General features: G+C 44.7%; 1 protein-coding gene and 1 long non-coding RNA gene across 2 annotated transcripts in view; one reads left to right on the forward strand and one right to left on the reverse strand.

The window, feature by feature from the left end:
• The window catches only part of RCSD1 (RCSD domain containing 1), a 66,802-nt gene extending 66,515 nt beyond the window's left edge, over nucleotides 1-287 (reverse strand). Inside the window, exon 1 of the mRNA XM_077293736.1 lies at nucleotides 73-287. Coding sequence (XP_077149851.1) covers nucleotides 73-78 — 6 coding nt within the window. The 5' untranslated portion in view covers nucleotides 79-287. The remainder of the gene's footprint in view (nucleotides 1-72) is intronic.
• Nucleotides 1-20,622, forward strand: part of LOC143814988 (uncharacterized) — a 101,288-nt gene extending 80,666 nt beyond the window's left edge. The window contains exon 3 of the long non-coding RNA XR_013223651.1: nucleotides 20,530-20,622. This is a non-coding gene — a long non-coding RNA (uncharacterized LOC143814988). The remainder of the gene's footprint in view (nucleotides 1-20,529) is intronic.

Raw genomic sequence — 20,622 nt, forward strand, 5'->3', positions numbered from 1 at the left:
CAGCAGACCGGTCGCACCGAGCGCAGTGACAGCAGGAGCCCAGTGCAGACCCCTGAGCCTGCAGGACTGTACCTCCATTTCCTCTGTCACAGGAGGGGTCCGGGCTCCGCTGCCCCCAGAATCTTCCAGGACCCCTGTTGCGCCGCGGACTTCACTTCTTGTAATTTCCGTTCTCGCCTCCTGTCACTTCGCTGCTGCGTCCCGGGGCTGCGAGATACAAGAGCGGGGACCCTGCCCAAAAGAGCGAAATCTGGAGGAGAGGGCAGGAAGGAGGGAGGGGAAGAAGCCATCAGCGGATATATATAGACACAAATCTAAACAGATACTGAGAGCAAAGCGGAGCCCGGAGGGGCGAGAACAGCGCTGACCTGCCCATACATGGGGACAGCATGGGGGGCTCACCGCCAGCGCGCAGGACAGGAGTGGCGCACTACTGCCCCCAGCATCCACCTGCAGGTACACCACACAGGACCGTTCTATAAACTGCGGGAGGTCATATGACATCACCAAAAAAAGCGTAAAAAAATGGCGCAAAGTCCGAAGGACAATATATCATTATTTTCAAGAAAGTAGCAAAAAAAAAGAAATTCTATTAGTTTAACCCCTGAATGACCACCACGTTTATGCTTCACATTACTTTTTTTTTTTATCTGGGGCAAAATTTAGCATTTTTTATTTTAATATTAAAAAGAAGTAATGAGACTTTATTTCACTATTTCATTCATTTTTTAGGGGTTTTGTTTCTATGGAATTTATTTTGCAGTAAAAACGACCCGGTAATGTGATTCTCCAGCGCAGCACGATTATGATGATACCAAAATGTTTTTGTTTTTTTTTTTATTTTAGTAAAAAAAAATTAAAAATTTGTTAAAAATTAACAAAAAAGTTGTCATTTTCTGAGATCCATAACTTCTTTTCCTTTGGTCGATAAAGCTGTGTTGGGCTTGATGCAGATGTTTTCATTAATACCATTTTGAGGTGCATATGATTTTTAATCACTTTTTTTTTTTATTTTGTTGAGGAGGCGCAGCAACCCCCAAAAATGGCAGATCTGGCTCCTCCCTTTTTCTTTTCACTAAATAATTTGAGATTTTGATAGGTCAGACTTTTATGGACACGACGATATCACTTTTTTTTTTACATACAGTATATATATATTTATTTTTGAACCCATAAAATGGGGCTGATTTAATCTTTATTTTAAGCAATTGTTTTTTCATTATTTTTTATTTTACTTTATTGTTTTTGTTTTTCATTCTAACTTTAGCTTCCAAAATCCATTACAAGCACTTCTACAGTCCTCAGTAAGTCCTCGGCCAGACACCCCCTATAGAAGCCATAAATATAGTCTTCACTTTCTTCCAAGTGAGTCTCCTTCCCCCTATCAAAGGCATAAAGAGGACATTCTACACCAGTACTGAGCAGTTTAGCTGATTCCAGCTCAGTGTTTTTAAAAAATACTAGGAGCAGTAGCATACAGGGAATTATACAGAACTGAGCAATGTAGATGTGAATCCAGCACTGAGTTGACATAAAGTAGAATGGAGGACATTATACAGCAGTACTGAGCATTGCAGCTATGAATGCAGCTCAGTGGTGAGATAGAACATTTACTAGAAAGCAGCAGCATGGAGAACATTATACAGCATTACTAAACAGTGTAGGTGCAAACACAGCACAGGGGTGAGTTTAAACACTTACTAGAAACAGAAGCCGGATAGAGAACATTATACAGCAATGCTGTGCAGTGCCCGTGAATCCAGTTGAGATAAAACGCATATTAGAAAGCAGCAGCATGGAGGGCATTAAGCAGCCATACTGAATAGTGTAGCTGTGAATCCAGCTCTGGGGTTAGTTAAAACACTTACTATAAAGTAGCAGTATGGAGGAAATTATACATCAGTACTGAATAGTGTAGCTATGAATCCAGCTCTGAGGTTAGATAAAACACTTACTAAAAAGCAGCAGAATTGTAGCTCTGAATCCAGCACAGGGGTGAGATAAGACACTTACTAGAAGCAGCCGAAGCATAGAGAACTTGATACAGCAATACTGTGCAGTGTAGCTGTGAATTAAGTTCAGATAAGAGATATAATACTAGAAAGCAACAGCTTGGAGGACATTATACAGCAGTACTGAACAGTGTAGCTATGAATCCAGCACTGGTTTTAGATAAAACACTTACTAGAAAACAGCAGCATAGGTGACATTATACAGCAATATTGAGAAGTGTAGCCTTAAATCCGGTACAGTAGTGAGATAAGACTCTTTCTAGGAGCAGCAACAGCCTAGAAAACATGATACAGCAATACTGTGCAGTGTGACTGTGAATCAAGTTCAGTGGAGAGATAAAACTTTTACTATAAAGCAGCAGCATGGAGGACATTATACAGCAGTACTGAATAGCGTAGCTGTGAATCCAGCACTGGGGTTAGATAAAACACTCACTACAAAGCAGTAGCATGAAGGACGTTATACAGCAGTACAGAGCTAGGATTCTAGCATTGGGGTGAGCTAAAGTGTCTGGAGATATATTTCACCTGCACTGATACATTGTAGCAAACCATCAGGGCAGGAGAGATTTCTGCTGCTGAGAGCCCTGAGGGTCTTTGCTTTGTATTCACGCAACATTACTGCCACAACGTGATTTAATCATGGCATTTAAAGGGTTAAAGGGAAGTTCTCTGCACATATAAGTAGCAGTGTTGCTTTATAGGCGCTTGTCTGCCCCCCAAAAAAGATACCATTTTTATAGAGATTAGATGTGCCAGTCAGGTGAAATCTGGCGTAGAAATCATATGCAAATTAGGCTGGAAATGCACTGGGGGCGTGTCACTGCACTGAAAACTCTCCGGCAGACACGCCCCAGTGCACTTCCAGCCTGATTTGACTTATATGCCAGATTTCTCCTGACTGGCGCATTGGATTTCTATAAAACAGGTACCATTTTTATTGAGGGACAAGCGCATCTACTACGTCCTATGTTTAAAAACATGTGGACATGTTCCCTTTAATTGCCATAGGATACAACTGTGCATGGCATCTTGGCACAATCGTATGGTGAAAGTGTAAAAAAGAAAAAAAAATTACTTTCTTCCCAAAAACAGCACCACCCCGTCTACAGGTTGTGTCTGGTATTGCAGCTGTATTGAAAGTAATGGAGAAGAGCAGTAATGGTGATTACAATCTGCAGTTAGAGCCCCCTCCCCTTAATTGGCGGAGGACCCCTTTAAGCTGAGAGGCACAGCTACACGTCACTCATGGAGACCCTCATTGTGACACATTCCAGGCTGTTTACCTAGGGCAGGAAACACCGGCCAAGCAAGATGGAGGGCCGGGCAGTGCGGACCCTGCAGCATCTCACATAGGAAGTGACCTCACTGGAACAAGTGGTGAGACGTCTTCAGTGGTCTCATCTGGGTGGAACAGAAATTACCTAAACTTTACAGGCACAAAAAAAACACGACACATAGAAATCTGCAGATTTTATGTTACTTTCTTATTAAAAAGAAAACACAAATAGAAAGAAATAGTTAAAGGTGCTAATTTACTTTCTAAATGTTTTTGCAACTTTTCCTAAAGTTTTGCAACTTTCTAAACATAATCAATAACTTTTTTTCTACCATTTTGCCGCTACAGATTTTTTAAGGCTTGCAAGTACGGACACACAAACGCCCACTGTATTCAATGGTGGTGCGACCGTGTTTTTACATCCCTGTGTCATCAGCCGTACCGTACGTACTGGCACCTGGGAACAAGCAGTACAGATCATGCTGATCCCCGGCGCTGGCGGCTGAAGGCAGCTTTCATCATGGTCGCCTGGTCGCCCTGAGATCACAGCACCAACTGTGTACATCCTGTGTAAAATAAATAAAAAAATGTTGTGAGCTAATGCGTAATTTTCATAACCAGAAGAGGGAAAGCCCACAGCTGGGGACTGATGTTAATCTGATCTGGGACAAGGGACAATACTCCATAAGGTTCCCAGGTTATTATTATCAGTTCACTGCTGTCTGCTTAGCTTTTACTAGTGAATTTACAAGATGCGACCACCCAGGCTGAAAACCATATATATATTGCAGGGAGAGACACACAGACCTCACATCCAACCTATATTACCAGGAGAGACACACAGACCTCACATCCAGCCTATATTACTGGGAGAGACACACAGACCTCACATCCATCCTATATTACTGGGAGAGACACACAGAGCTCACATCCAGCCTATATTACTGGGAGAGACACACAGACCTCACATCCAGCCTATATTACTGGAGAGACACAGAGCTCACATCCAGCCTATATTACTGGGAGAGACACACAGATCTCACATCCAGCCTATATTACTGGGAGAGACACACAGACCTCACATCCAGCCTGTATTACTGGGAGAGACACACAGACCTCACATCCAGCCTGTATTACAGGGAGAGACACACAGATCTCACATCCAGCCTATATTACTGGGAGAGACACACAGACCTCACACCCAGCCTATATTACTGGGAGAGACACACATACCTCACATCCAGCCTGTATTACAGGGAGAGACACACAGATCTCACATCCAGCCTATATTACTGAGAGAGTCACACAGACCTCACATCCAGCCTATATTACTGGAAGAGACACACAGAGCTCACATCCAGCCTATATTACTGGGAGACACACAGAGCTCACATCCAGCCTATATTACTGGGAGAGACACACAGACCTCACATCCAGCCTGTATTACTGGGAGAGACACACAGACCTCACATCCAGCCTATATTACTGGGAGAGACACACAGACCTCACATCCAGCCTATATTACTGGGAGAGACACACAGACCTCACATCCAGCCTATATTACTGGGAGAGACACACGGACCTCACATCCAGCCTGTATTACTGAGAGACACACAGACCTCACATCCAGCCTATATTACTGCGAGAGACACACACACACCTCACATCCAGCCTATATTACTGCGAGAAACACAGACCTCACATCCAGCCTATATTACTGGGAGAGAAACACAGAGCTCACATCCAACCTATATTACTGGGAGCGACACACAGACCTCACATCCAGCCTATATTACTGGGAGAGACACACAGACCTCACATCCAGTCTATATTACTGGGAGAAACACACAGACCTTACATCCAGCCTATATTACTGGGAGAGACACAGAGACCTCACATCCAGCCTATATTACTGGGAGAGAGACACAGAGCTCACATCCAGCCTATATTACTGGGAGAGACACACAGACCTCACATCCAGCCTATATTACTGGGAGAGACACACAGACCTCACATCCAGCCTATATTACTGGAGAGACACAGAGCTCACATCCAGCCTATATTACTGGGAGAGACACACAGACCTCACATCCAGCCTATATTACTGGGAGAGACACACAGACCTCACATCCAGCCTATATTACTGGGAGAGACACACAGACCTCACATCCAGCCTATATTACTGGGAGAGACACACAGACCTCACATCCAGCCTATATTACTGGAGAGACACAGAGCTCACATCCAGCCTATATTACTGGGAGAGACACACAGAGCTCACATCCAGCCTATATTACTGGGAGAGACACACAGACCTCACATCCAGCCTATATTACTGGGAGAGACACAGAGCTCACATCCAGCCTATATTACTGGGAGAGACACACAGAGCTCACATCCAGCCTGTATTACTGGGAGAGACACACAGAGCTCACATCCATCCTATATTACTGGGAGAGACACACAAAGCTCACATCCAGCCTATATTACTGGGAGAGACACACAGAGCTCACATCCAGCCTATATTACTGGTAGAGACACACAGAGCTCACATCCAGCCTATATTACTGGGAGAGACACACAGAGCTCACATCCAGCCTATATTACTGGGAGAGACACACAGAGCTCACATCCAGCCTATATTACTGGGAGTGACACACAGACCTCACATCCAGCCTATATTACTGGGAGAGACACACAGAGCTCACATCCAGCCTATATTACTGGGAGAGACACACAGAGCTCACATCCAGCCTATATTACTGGGAGTGACACACAGACCTCACATCTAGCCTATATTACTGGAGAGACACACAGACCTCACATCCAGCCTATATTACTGGGAGAGACACACGGACCTCACGTCCAGCCTATATTACTGGGAGAGACACACGGATCTCACATCCAGCCTATGTTACTAGGAGAGACACACAGACCTCACATCCAGCCTATATTACTGGGAGAGACACAGAGACCTCACATCCAGCCTATATTACTGGGTGAGACACACAGAGCTCACATCCAGCCTATATTACTGGAGAGACACACAGATCTCACATCCAGCCTATATTACTGGGAGAGACACACAGACCTCACATCCAGCCTATATTACTGGGAGAGACACACAGAGCTCACATCCAGCCTATATTACTGGTAGAGACACACAGACCTCACATCCAGCCTATATTACTGGGAGAGACACACAGACCTCACATCCAGCCTATATTACTGGGTGAGACACACAGAGCTCACATCCAGCCTATATTACTGGGAGAGACACACGGATCTCACATCCAGCCTATGTTACTAGGAGAGACACACAGACCTCACATCCAGCCTATATTACTGGGAGAGACACACAGCAACAAAACCTTATAGTGTTACAATTCTATAGATAATGTAAAGGTGGTGGTAAAAAAAGAGACAAATGAGATCCCTCATAGTGCTGGCTCACAGCACAATATTCAAGGGCAAGATACTATGATGTCGTCTCGCCCCACTAATCATATGGATGATGAGGGCAGATTAGATGACACAAGTGATTGTATTGATTTAATGTGATGATTAGATAATATGTGTGATGATGTGGATGAGACATGATAATTGATCATCTAGAGGACGTAGCTTTATAGAGAATTCTGAAGGGTGATGTCAGGCCTGCCTTCCGATGAAAAAGTTTCAGTCACAACCACAGCGTGTACTCAGGAAGCGAAACAGGAGGCATCTATAATAAGAAAACCGTTCTGATTGATGGGTTCAGGGTGCAGCTGCCGGGGGTGCAGAGGTTATAATCACAGGGGGCCCGCAGCCTAATACTGACCTAACACCCCACCGCAAAACACGCTGGAATTATATACAGCACATGGGAGATGGGGGCATAATACAGATTTATCATGGGGGTCCAATAGCTGATACGAAAATAAGTTCAACATTGTTAATGCAGCGAAATTACAATAATCTGTGCAATTGAGAACTGTTCTGTCTTTATCTAACTCAAAGATTAATATACTGGTATTATAGTAGTTATATTCTTGTACATAGGGGCAGTATTATAGTAGATATATTCTTGTACATAGGAGCAGTATTATAGTAGTTATATTCTTGTACATAGGGGCAGTATTATAGTAGATATATTCTTGTACATAGGAGCAGTATTATAGTAGTTATATTCTTGTACATAGGAGCAGTATTATAGTAGTTATATTCTTGTACATAGGGGTAGTATTATAGTAGTTATATTCTTGTACATAGGAGCAGTATTATAGTAGTTATATTGTACATAGGAGCAGTATTATAGTAGTTATTTTCTTGTACATAGGAGCAGTATTATAGTAGTTATATTCTTGTTCATAGGAGCAGTATTATAGTAGTTATAGTCTTGTACATAGGAGCAGTATTATAGTAGTTATATTCTTGTACATAGGAGCAGTATTATAGTGGTTATATTCCTGTACATAGGGGCAGTATTATAGTAGTTATATTCTTGTACATAGGGGCAGTATTATAGTAGTTATAGTCTTGTACATAGGGGCAGTATTATAACACAGGTCAACAAAAAAAAAAAAAAAAAATTCTGGTGTCCAAACTATTTTAATGAATTTGGGGTATTTTTGGGGTGCTGATTCTGAATATGTCATCAGTTTTGCCAGATTGGCTCAAGTTTTTGAGATTTTTGGTATCTTATTTATAGCACTTGTTGGTAAATGCGACGCATCATCTCATTAATTTCTTTGGATTAGTACTTGAACTGAGCAGTTCTCAATATAGTTTTGTGTTAATTAGTGTTCTAAAAGTTTGTTCATAGCTTGATTTTTGCACTAACTTTATGTTGTTGTCTGTTTTCCAGTGAAAAGCATGAACTCATCAAGAAGAAGTTGTCTTAACGATCCAGACTCATTCTGTTACATTTGTGGTGAATACACACTGCCAAAACATAGAAGAAACATAACAGACTTCGTAAAAAAAGTGTATTTTGCCTATTTTGGGGTTATGCTTGGGGACCAAGACAAGTTTTGGGCACCACACATAGTGTGCAAAGCATGTATCGAATTATGACGAAAATGGAGCAAAGGACAAAGAAAAAGCTTCAAATTTGGTGTTCCAATGGTGTGGAGAGAGCCAAAAAATCATCATGATGACTGTTATTTCTGTGCAGTGCAAGTGCAAGGATTCAATAAGCATAAGAAACGAAAATGGGAGTAACATGGAATCTGCAAGAAGGCCTGTCCCTCATTGTGAAGATGTGCCTGTACCTGTGGTTACCATAAATAACAGTCATCATGATGATTTTTTGGCTCTCTCCACACCATTGGAACACCAAATTTGAAGCTTTTTCTTTGTCCTTTGCTCCATTTTCGTAATAATTCGATACATGCTTTGCACACTATGTGTGGTGCCCAAAACTTGTCTTGGTCCCCAAGCATAACCCCAAAATAGGCAAAATACACTTTTTTTTACGAAGTCTGTTATGTTTCTTCTATGTTTTGGCAGTGTGTATTCACCACAAATGTAACAGAATGAGTCTGGATCGTTAAGACAACTTCTTCTTGATGAGTTCATGCTTTTCACTGGAAAACAGACAACAACATAAAGTTAGTGCAAAAATCAAGCTATGAACAAACTTTTAGAACACTAATTAACACAAAACTATATTGAGAACTGCTCAGTTCAAGTACTAATCCAAAGAAATTAATGAGATGATGCGTCGCATTTACCAACAAGTGCTATAAATAAGATACCAAAAATCTCAAAAACTTGAGCCAATCTGGCAAAACTGATGACATATTCAGAATCAGCACCCCAAAAATACCCTAAATTCGATGAAATATCTTTGGCACCAAAAATGCTGTTGACCAGTGTAATAGTTATATTCCTGTACATATGGGGCAGTATTATAGTAAGTATATTCTTGTACATAGGGGCAGTATTATAGTAGTTATATTCCTGTACATAGGGGCAGTATTATAGTAGTTATATTCTTGTACATAGGGGCAGTATTATAGTAGTTATATTCCTGTACATAGGAGCAGTATTATAGTAGTTATATTCTTGTATACAGGAGCAGTATTATAGTAGTTATATCCTTGTACATAGGAGCAGTATTATAGTAGTCATATTCTTGTATATAGGGGCGGTATTATAGTAGTTATATTCTTGTACATAGGAGCAGTATTATAGTAGTTATATCCTTGTACATAGGGGCAGTATTATAGTAGTTATATTCCTGTATATAGGAGCAGTATTATAGTAGTTATATTCTTGTACATAGGGGCAGTATTATAGTAGTTATATTCTTGTACATAGGAGCAGTATTATAGTAGTTATATTCTTGCACATAGGGGACAGTATTATAGTAGTTATATTCTTGTACATAGGAGCAGTATTATAGTAGTTATATTCTTGTACATAGGAGCAGTATTATAGTAGTTATATTCTTGCACATAGGGGACAGTATTATAGTAGTTATATTCTTGTACATAGGAGCAGTATTATAGTAGTTATATTCTTGTACATAGGGGCAGTATTATAGTAGTTATATTCTTGTACATAGGAGCAGTATTATAGTAGTTATATTCTTGCACATAGGGGACAGTATTATAGTAGTTATATTCTTGTACATAGGAGCAGTATTATAGTAGTTATATTCTTGTGCATAGGGGCAGTATTATAGTAAGTATATTCTTGTACATAGGGGGTAGTATTATAGTAGTTATATTCTTGTACATAGGGGCAGTATTATAGTAAGTATATTCTTGTACATAGGGGCAGTATTATAGTAGTTATATTCTTGTACATAGGAGCAGTATTATAGTAGTTATATTCTTGTGCATAGGGGCAGTATTATAGTAAGTATATTCTTGTACATAGGGGCAGTATTATAGTAGTTATATTCTTGTACATAGGGGCAGTATTATAGTAAGTATATTCTTGTACATAGGAGCAGTATTATAGTAGTTATATTCTTGTACATAGGGGCAGTATTATAGTAAGTATATTCTTGTACATAGGGGCAGTATTATAGTAGTTATATTCCTGTACATAGGGGCAGTATTATAGTAGTTATATTCTTGTACATAGGGGCAGTATTATAGTAGTTATATTCCTGTACATAGGAGCAGTATTATAGTAGTTATATTCTTGTATACAGGAGCAGTATTATAGTAGTTATATCCTTGTACATAGGAGCAGTATTATAGTAGTCATATTCTTGTACATAGGAGCAGTATTATAGTAGTTATATTCTTGTACATAGGGGCAGTATTATAGTAGTTATATTCTTGTACATAGGAGCAGTATTATAGTAGTTATATTCTTGCACATAGGGGACAGTATTATAGTAGTTATATTCTTGTACATAGGAGCAGTATTATAGTAGTTATATTCTTGTACATAGGAGCAGTATTATAGTAGTTATATTCTTGCACATAGGGGACAGTATTATAGTAGTTATATTCTTGTACATAGGAGCAGTATTATAGTGGTTATATTCCTGTACATAGGGGCAGTATTATAGTAGTTATATTCTTGTCCATATGAGCAGTATTATAGTAGTTATATTCTTGTACCTAAAGGTTGGTTTTCTATGTTGTAGGCTTCTTATTTTATTGACTTCCCTCTCCCATTTGACTGTATCTACATTATTTATCTGATACCTTATGTAGATTTATTATAAGATCAGTAGGAGCAGTGAGATCTGTGAACCTGGAGCCGACAGCTGGATGGAAACTATCAGGATTTAATATGCAGCTTTGGGTGTAAATGGAGCACTAGGGATATTGTAGGGATTATCTCATATAGGGAAATCTTGGGGAGAGGTCCTGCTAGGAATTATTAGGGAGGGGGCAGCCATATCCTTCATTGTAGGCATCTCACATATCCATGGTGGAGCTGTGTTATACATGTAGATGTGTCCCTCAGGTGCCCGCAGATTTCAGGGATTATCCGTCAGGACAGATTGTAGGTTTTCTTATTGTTTCCTGTTCTCTGGACATTGCAGCTCAGTATGGCGGTATTCTGTGTTCTGGGATTAGTAACATCCTGTTTTTGTGTAATTGTGTTGAACGTTCTGTAAACCTCGCCCGAAATGTGCAGCTGTGAGGAAGTGACCGAAGCCCAGAGCGTGGGGCGCTGCACCGGACCAACAGGGGGCGACGTCCGCGAAGTACACAGCATAGGCTTAGATACACCAGATAGTAGCCAAAATAATAGGCTTAGATACACCGAATAGTATGACATATGATAGGCTTAGATATATTAAAAAATATAACACATAATAAGCTTAGATACACCAGATACTATCCTCCATGAATGAGGTAGATAAGTTGACCCCACACATAGGAAAGTACTGCTGTATTCTCTATGAGACAGCTACTGCCAGACTCTGTCCTCCTCCAGACTCTTCTTTCCTCCAGACTCCTCCGTCCTCCCCCAGACTCCTCCGTCCTCCCCCAGACTCATCTGTTCTCCTCCATACTCCTCTGTCCTCTGTCCTCCTCCAGACTCCTCTGTCCTCCCCCAGACTTTTCTGTTCTCCTACAGACTCCTCTGTCCTCCTCCAGGCTCCTCTGTCCTCCAGGCTCCTCTGTCCTCCCCCAGGCTCCTCTGTCCTCCCCCAGACTCTTCTGTCCTCCTCCAGACTCCTCTGTCCTCCCCCAGACTCCTCTGTCCTCCCCCAGACTCTTCTGTCCTCCTCCAGACTCCTCTGTCCTCTCCAGACTCCTCTGTCCTCCCCCAGGCTCCTCCGTCCTCCCCCAGACTCCTCTGTCCTCCTCCAGACTCCTCTGTTCTCCTCCAGACTCCTCTGTCCTCCTCCAGGCTCCTCTGTCCTCCTCCAGGCTCCTCCGTCCTCCCCCAGGCTCCTCCGTCCTCCCCCAGACTCTTCTGTCCTCCTCCAGACTCTTATCTCCTCCTCCAGACTCCTCTGTCCTCCCCCAGACTCCTCTGTTCTCCCCCAGACTCCTCTGTCTTCCTCCAGACTCCTCTGTCCTCCTCCAGACTCCTCTGTCCTCCTCCAGGCTCCTCTGTCCTCCTCCAGGCTCCTCCGTCCTCCCCCAGGCTCCTCCGTCCTCCCCCAGACTCTTCTGTCCTCCTCCAGACTCTTATGTCCTCCTCCAGACTCCTCTGTCCTCCCCCAGACTCCTCTGTTCTCCCCCAGACTCCTCTGTCTTCCTCCAGACTCCTCTGTCCTCCTCCAGACTCCTCTGTTCTCCTCCAGACTCCTCTGTCCTCCTCCAGACTCTTCTGTTCTCCTCCAGACTCCTCTGTCCTCCTCCAGGCTCCTCTGTCCTCTCCTCCAGGCTCCTCTGTTCTCCTCCAGACTCCTCTGTTCTCCAGACTCTTCTGTCCTCCCCCAGACTCCTCTGTCCTCCTCCAGGCTCCTCTGTCCTCCTCCAGGCTCCTCTGTCCTCCTCCAGACTCTTCTGTTCTCCTCCAGACTCCTCTGTCCTCCTCCAGGCTCCTCTGTCCTCTCCTCCAGGCTCCTCTGTTCTCTTCTAGACTCCTCTGTTCTCCAGACTCTTCTGTCCTCCTCCAGGCTCCTCTGTCCTCCTCCAGGCTCCTCTGTCCTCCTCCAGGCTCCTCTGTCCTCCTCCAGGCTCTTCTGTTCTTCTCCAGGCTCCTCTGTCCTCCTCCAGGCTCCTCTGTCCTCCTCCAGGCTCCTCTGTCCTTCTCCAGGCTCCTCTGTCCTCCTCCAGGCTCCTCTGTCCTCCTCCAGGCTCTTCTGTTCTTCTCCAGGCTCCTCTGTCCTCCTCCAGGCTCCTCTGTCCTTCTCCAGGCTCCTCTGTCCTCCCCCAGGCTCCTCTGTCTTCCTCCAGGCTCCTCTGTCTTCCTCCAGACTCCTCTGTCCTCCTCCAGGCTCCTCTGTCCTCCTCCAGGCTCCTCTGTCTTCCTCCAGACTACTCCGTCCTCCTCCAGGCTCCTCCGTCCTCCTCCAGGCTCCTCTGTCCTCCTCCAGGCTCCTCTGTCCTCCTCCAGGCTCCTCTGTCCTCCCCCAGGCTCCTCTGTCTTCCTCCAGATTCCTCTGTCCTCCTCCAGGCTCCTCTGTCCTCCTCCAGGCTCCTCTGTCTTCCTCCAGACTCCTCTGTCCTCCTCCAGGCTCCTCCGTCCTCCTCCTGTTATGACCCCAGTGGACAGGGTCTCAGAGGAACGTGTAAGTCTGCAAGATACAAAAATCCAGCTCATAGGGCTGTGGTAACTGGGTTGACCAAATAGCTACTCCTAACGCCAACACTAGAAGTAGCCGGGGATCATGCCTACGGTGATCGCTAGATGACTCGCGCCAGCCGGAGAATCTAACTACCCCTAGGAGAAGAAAACAAAGACCTCTCTTGCCTCCAGAGAAAGGGACCCCAAAGCAAGATACAAGCCCCCCACAAATAATAACGGTGAGGTAAGAGGAAATGACAAACACAGAAATGAACCAGGTTCAGCAAAGAGAGGCCAGCTTACTAATAGCAGAATAAAGCAAGATAACTTATCTGGTCAACAAAAACCCTATAAAAATCCACGCTGGAGATTCAAGAACCCCCGAACCGTCTAACGGTCCGGGGGGAGAACACCAGCCCCCTAGAGCTTCCAGCAAAGGTCAGGATACAGATAGGAACAAGCTGGACAAAAATACCAAACAAAACAAAAGCAAAAAGCAAAGAAGCAGACTTAGCTTGAAAAACAGGAACCAGGATCAGAGGACAAGAGCACAACAGATTAGCTCTGATTTCAATGATGCCAGGCATTGAACTGAAGGTCCAGGGAGCTTATATAGCAACGCCCCTGAACTAACGGCCCAGGTGAGGATATAGGAAAAGACAGACGCTCCAGAGTCAAATCACTAATGACCACTAGAGGGAGCAAAAAGCAAAATCACAACAGTACCCCCCCCTTAGTGAGGGGTCACCGAACCCTCACCACGACCACCAGGGCGATCAGGATGAGCGGCGTGAAAGGCACGAACTAAATCGGCCGCATGAACATCAGAGGCGACCACCCAGGAATTATCTTCCTGACCATAGCCCTTCCACTTGACCAGGTACTGAAGCCTCCGCCTGGAGAGACGAGAATCCAAGATCTTCTCCACCACGTACTCCAACTCGCCCTCAACCAACACCGGAGCAGGAGGCTCAGCAGAAGGAACCACAGGCACAACGTACCGCCGCAACAAGGACCTATGAAACACGTTGTGGATAGCAAACGACACAGGAAGATCCAGGCGAAAGGACACAGGATTAAGAATTTCCAATATCTTGTAAGGACCAATAAAACGAGGTTTAAATTTGGGAGAGGAAACCTTCATAGGAACAAAGCGGGAAGAAAGCCACACCAAATCCCCAACACGTAGTCGGGGACCCACACCGCGGCGGCGGTTGGCAAAGCGCTGAGCCCTCTCCTGTGACAACTTCAAGTTGTCCACCACAAGATTCCAGATCCGCTGCAACCTATCCACCACAGAATCCACCCCAGGGCAGTCAGAAGGTTCCACATGACCCGAAGAAAAACGAGGGTGGAAACCAGAGTTGCAGAAAAACGGCGAAACCAAGGTGGCGGAACTAGCCCGATTATTAAGGGCAAACTCAGCTAACGGCAAGAAGGTCACCCAATCGTCCTGATCAGCAGAGACAAAACACCTCAAATAAGCCTCCAAAGTCTGATTAGTTCGCTCCGTCTGTCCATTAGTCTGAGGATGGAAAGCAGACGAAAACGACAAGTCAATGCCCATCCTACTACAAAAGGATCGCCAGAATCTGGAAACGAACTGGGATCCTCTGTCTGACACAATAATCTCAGGGATGCCGTGCAAACGAACCACGTTCTGGAAAAACACAGGAACCAGATCGGAAGAGGAAGGCAGTTTAGGCAAAGGAACCAAATGGACCATCTTGGAGAAGCGATCACATATCACCCAGATAACAGACATGCCCTGAGACACCGGAAGATCAGAAATGAAATCCATGGAGATATGTGTCCAAGGTCTCTTAGGGACAGGCAAGGGCAAGAGCAACCCGCTGGCACGAGAACAGCAAGGCTTAGCTCGAGCACAAGTCCCACAGGACTGTACAAATGACCGCACATCCCTAGACAAGGAAGGCCACCAAAAGGATCTGGCCACCAGATCTCTGGTGCCAAAAATTCCTGGGTGACCTGCCAACACCGAGGAATGAACCTCGGAAATGACTCTGCTGGTCCACTTATCAGGCACAAACAGTCTGTCAGGTGGACAAGAATCAGGCCTATCAGCCTGAAATCTCTGCAACACACGTCGCAGATCTGGAGAAATAGCTGACAAGATAATACCATCCTTAAGAATACCAACAGGTTCAGCGACTCCAGAAGCATCAGGCACAAAGCTCCTGGAAAGAGCATCGGCCTTCACATTCTTTGAACCTGGTAAATACGAGACAACAAAGTCAAAACGGGAGAAAAACAATGACCAGCGGGCCTGTCTAGGATTCAGGCGTTTAGCAGACTCGAGATACATCAGATTTTTGTGATCAGTCAAGACCACCACACGATGCTTAGCACCCTCGAGCCAATGACGCCACTCCTCAAATGCCCATTTCATGGCCAACAACTCCCGATTGCCCACATCATAATTTCGCTCCGCAGGCGAAAACTTCCTAGAGAAAAAGGCGCAAGGTCTCATAACAGAGCAACCAGGGCCTCTCTGCGACAAAACGGCCCCTGCCCCAATCTCCGAAGCATCCACCTCAACCTGAAAGGGAAGTGAGACGTCAGGCTGGCACAAAACAGGCGCCGAAGTAAACCGGCGTTTCAACTCCTGGAAAGCCTCCACGGCAGCAGGAGCCCAGTTAGCTACATCAGAGCCTTTCTTGGTCATATCCGTCAGCGGTTTAACAACGCTAGAGAAATTTGCGATAAAACGACGGTAGTAGTTAGCAAAACCCAAGAACTTCTGAAGACTCTTAACTGACGAGGGTTGAGTCCACTCATGAATAGCTCGGACCTTGACTGGATCCATCTCCACAGCAGAAGGGGAAAAAATGAACCCCAAAAAGGGAACCTTCTGTACACCAAAGAGACACTTTGAGCCTTTTACAAACAAAGAATTTTCACGCAGAATCTCAAAAACCATCCTGACCTGCTCCACATGCGAGTCCCAATCATCAGAAAAAAACAGAATATCATCCAGATAAACAATCAAAAATTTATCCAGATACTTCCGGAAAATGTCATGCATGAAGGACTGAAAAACTGAAGGTGCATTAGAGAGACCGAATGGCATCACCAAGTACTCAAAATGACCTTCGGGCGTATTGAATGCGGTTTTCCATTCATCGCCCTGCCTAATGCGCACAAGGTTGTACGCACCACGAAGGTCTATCTTGGTGAACCACTTGGCACCTTTAATCCGGGCAAACAAATCTGACAACAGCGGCAAAGGATACTGAAATTTGACAGTGATCTTATTTAAAAGCCGATAGTCAATACAAGGCCTCAAAGATCCGTCTTTTTTAGCCACAAAAAAGAATCCCGCACCAAGAGGGGAAGAAGACGGACGAATATGTCCTTTCTCCAGAGACTCCTTGATATATGAACGCATCGCGGTATGTTCAGGTATCGACAGATTAAACAGTCTTCCCTTAGGAAACTTACTGCCTGGAATCAAATCTATTGCACAGTCACAGTCCCTATGAGGAGGCAGTGCACTGGACTCAGACTCACTGAAGACATCCTGATAATCAGACAAATACGCCGGAACTTCCGAAGGCGTAGAAGAAGCAATAGACACAGGCAGGGAATCCCCATGAATACCACGACAGCCCCAACTAGACACTGACATTGCCTTCCAGTCAAGGACTGGATTATGGGTCTGTAACCATGGCAAACCCAAAACAACCAAATCATGCATTTTATGTAGAACGAGAAAACGTATCACCTCGCGGTGTTCAGGAGTCATGCACATGGTAACCTGTGTCCAATACTGCGGCTTATTTTCTGCCAATGGTGTAGCATCAATACCCCTAAGAGGGATAGGATTTTCTAATGGTTCAAGAATAAAACCACAGCGCTTAGCAAATGAGAGATCCATAAGGCTCAGGGCAGCACCTGAATCTACAAACGCCATGACAGGATAAGATGACAGTGAGCAAATCAAAGTTACAGACAGAATAAACTTAGGATGCAAATTACCAACGGTGACAGGACTAACAACCTTAGCTATACGTTTAGAGCATGCTGAGATAACATGTGTAGAATCACCACAGTAGTAGCACAAGCCATTCCGGCGTCTATGAATTTTCCTCTCATTTCTAGTCAGGATTCTATCACATTGCATCAAATCAGGTGTCTGTTCAGACAACACCATGAGGGAATTTGCGGTTTTTCTATCACATTGCACCGAATTAGGTGTCTGTTCAGACAACACCATGAGGGAATTTGCGGTTTTGCGCTCCCGCAACCGCCGGTCAATTTGAATAGCCAGGGACATGGTATCATTCAGACCTGTGGGAATGGGAAAACCCACCATAACATTCTTAATGGCCTCAGAAAGGCCATTTCTAAAATTAGCGGCCAGTGCACACTCGTTCCAATGTGTCAGCACGGACCATTTCCGAAATTTTTGGCAATACACTTCAGCCTCGTCCTGCCCCTGAGACATAGCCAGCAAGGCTTTCTCTGCCTGAATCTCAATATTGGGTTCCTCATAAAGTAAACCGAGCGCCAGAAAAAACGCATCAATATCAGCCAATGCCGGATCTCCTGGCGCCAACGAAAAAGCCCAATCCTGAGGGTCGCCCCGTAAGAATGAAATAACAATTTTTACTTGTTGAGCAGAGTCTCCAGACGAACAAGGTTTCAGGGACAAAAATAATTTACAATTATTCCTGAAATTCCTAAACTTAAATCGGTCTCCTGAAAACAGTTCAGGAATCGGAATCTTGGGTTCAGACCTAGGATTTCTGGTAACATAATCTTGTATACCCTGCACACGAGCGGCAAGCCGGTCCACACTTGTAATCAAGGTCTGGACATTCATGTCTGCAGCAAGCTTAAGCCACTCTGAGGTAAAGGGGAAAAGAAAAAAAAAAAATGAGAGAGGGAAAAAAAACCTCAAAATTTTCTTTCTTATAATCCCACTTCTGCAATGCATTAAACATTTAATACTGGCCTGGCATACTGTTATGACCCCAGTGGACAGGGTCTCAGAGGAACGTGTAAGTCTGCAAGATACAAATATCCAGCTCATAGGGCTGTGGTAACTGGGTTGACCAAATAGCTACTCCTAACGCCAACACTAGAAGTAGCCGGGGATCATGCCTACGGTGATCGCTAGATGACTCGCGCCAGCCGGAGAATCTAACTACCCCTAGGAGAAGAAAACAAAGACCTCTCTTGCCTCCAGAGAAAGGGACCCCAAAGCAAGATACAAGCCCCCCACAAATAATAACGGTGAGGTAAGAGGAAATGACAAACACAGAAATGAACCAGGTTCAGCAAAGAGAGGCCCGCTTACTAATAGCAGAATAAAGCAAGATAACTTATCTGGTCAACAAAAACCCTATAAAAATCCACGCTGGAGATTCAAGAACCCCCGAACCGTCTAACGGTCCGGGGGGAGAACACCAGCCCCCTAGAGCTTCCAGCAAAGGTCAGGATACAGATAGGAACAAGCTGGACAAAAATACCAAACAAAACAAAAGCAAAAAGCAAAGAAGAAGACTTAGCTTGAAAAACAGGAACCAGGATCAGAGGACAAGAGCACAACAGATTAGCTCTGATTTCAACGATGCCAGGCATTGAACTGAAGGTCCAGGGAGCTTCTATAGCAACGCCCCTGAACTAACGGCCCAGGTGAGGATACAGGAAAAGACAGAAGCTCCAGAGTCAAATCACTAATGACCACTAGAGGGAGCAAAAAGCAAAATCACAACACCTCCAGACTCCTCTGTCCTCCTCCAGGCTCCTCCGTCCTCCTCCAGACTCCTCTGTCCTCCTCCAGGCTCCTCCGTCCTCCTCCAGGCTCCTCCGTCCTCTTCCAGACTCTCCCGTCCTCCTCCACACTCCTCTGTCCTCCCCCAGGCTCCTCCGTCCTCCTCCAGGCTCCTCCATCCTCCCTCAGGTTGTTCTGTTCTCCTCCAGACTCCTCCGTCCTCCTCCAGGCTCCTCTGTCCTCCTCCAGGCTCCTCTGTCTTCCTCCAGACTCCTCCGTCCTCCTCCAGACTCCTCTGTTCTCCTCCAGGCTCCTCCGTCCTCCTCCAGGCTCCTCCGTCCTCCCCCAGGCTCCTCCGTCCTCCCCCAGACTCCTCTCTCCTCCTCCAGACTCCTCTGTTCTCCCCCAGACTCCTCTGTTCTCCTCCAGACTCCTCTGTTCTCCTCCAGGGTCTTCTGTCCTCCTCCAGACTCCTCTGTTCTCTTCCACACTCCTCTGTCCTCCATGGGGTCTTTAGGGATGCACCACACAGTATCAAAGACGATAGGATTAGATACACTGAACAGTATCAGAAGTTCTAGGCTTACATACAGCGGTCCGTACAGTATCACACATGATAGGTTTAGATACTTCAGACAGCATCAAACATGACAGGCTTAGCTGCACCGCACAGTATCACACGATAGACTTGGATACATTGTACAGTATCACAAATGATGGGCTTCGAGACTTCAGCCGGCATCCCATGCGATAGTCTTCTATACACCGGATGGAACATGGGAAAGGCTTAGATACAGTGCGGAGTATCACACGGCCATGGGTCACACATGCAGAGCGTGGTCGGGCTCATGCTGCCCCTCTGTGGCCATTCTCAGTATTGCAGAGATAAATCTTGGCCGTACATCGCTCTCAGCCTTTGTATCAAAAGAAATTCACAATTAAAAAAATTTCTGTTAAACGTTTGTTCCCAGTTCATTATCACATTTGTGCCTATTTTTTTATTTTATTTTTTATTTTAGTTCTGTGCCAAATTCTTTTCAGTTGCCCCTAGTTCGATGTCCGTTTCTACTGGTTGGTCTGAATTTTTTTTTCTTCTCACCATTTGTGGACGTGGCTTTAATAATCCAGATGTTTGCAGCTAAATTTTTGGTAAAAATGTCCTCCATTTATCCGACCCGCAGTGTTTGTTTGTTTTTTATCGTGTGCAACATTGTTACGGAACGTGCGACTTTTTGCTCTTAAAAGTCTCAAAAAAAAGTTGAAAATGCAAAACTGAAGGTCTGGGTCCTCATCTATGGGGTTTATTCTCTTCTGTTATTTTTTCTTTTTATGCCTTTCGGTATTCTTCGACATAGGTAGCATCAAATTCTTCAAAATGGCGCATTTGGGGGGTGAATTTTGTTTGGATTGTGGAGCAAAAACCACTTAAAAATTCTACTTAAAAACCT

The sequence above is a fragment of the Ranitomeya variabilis genome, chromosome 3 (assembly GCF_051348905.1).
Source record: "Ranitomeya variabilis isolate aRanVar5 chromosome 3, aRanVar5.hap1, whole genome shotgun sequence".
Classification (NCBI taxonomy): Eukaryota; Metazoa; Chordata; class Amphibia; order Anura; family Dendrobatidae; genus Ranitomeya; species Ranitomeya variabilis.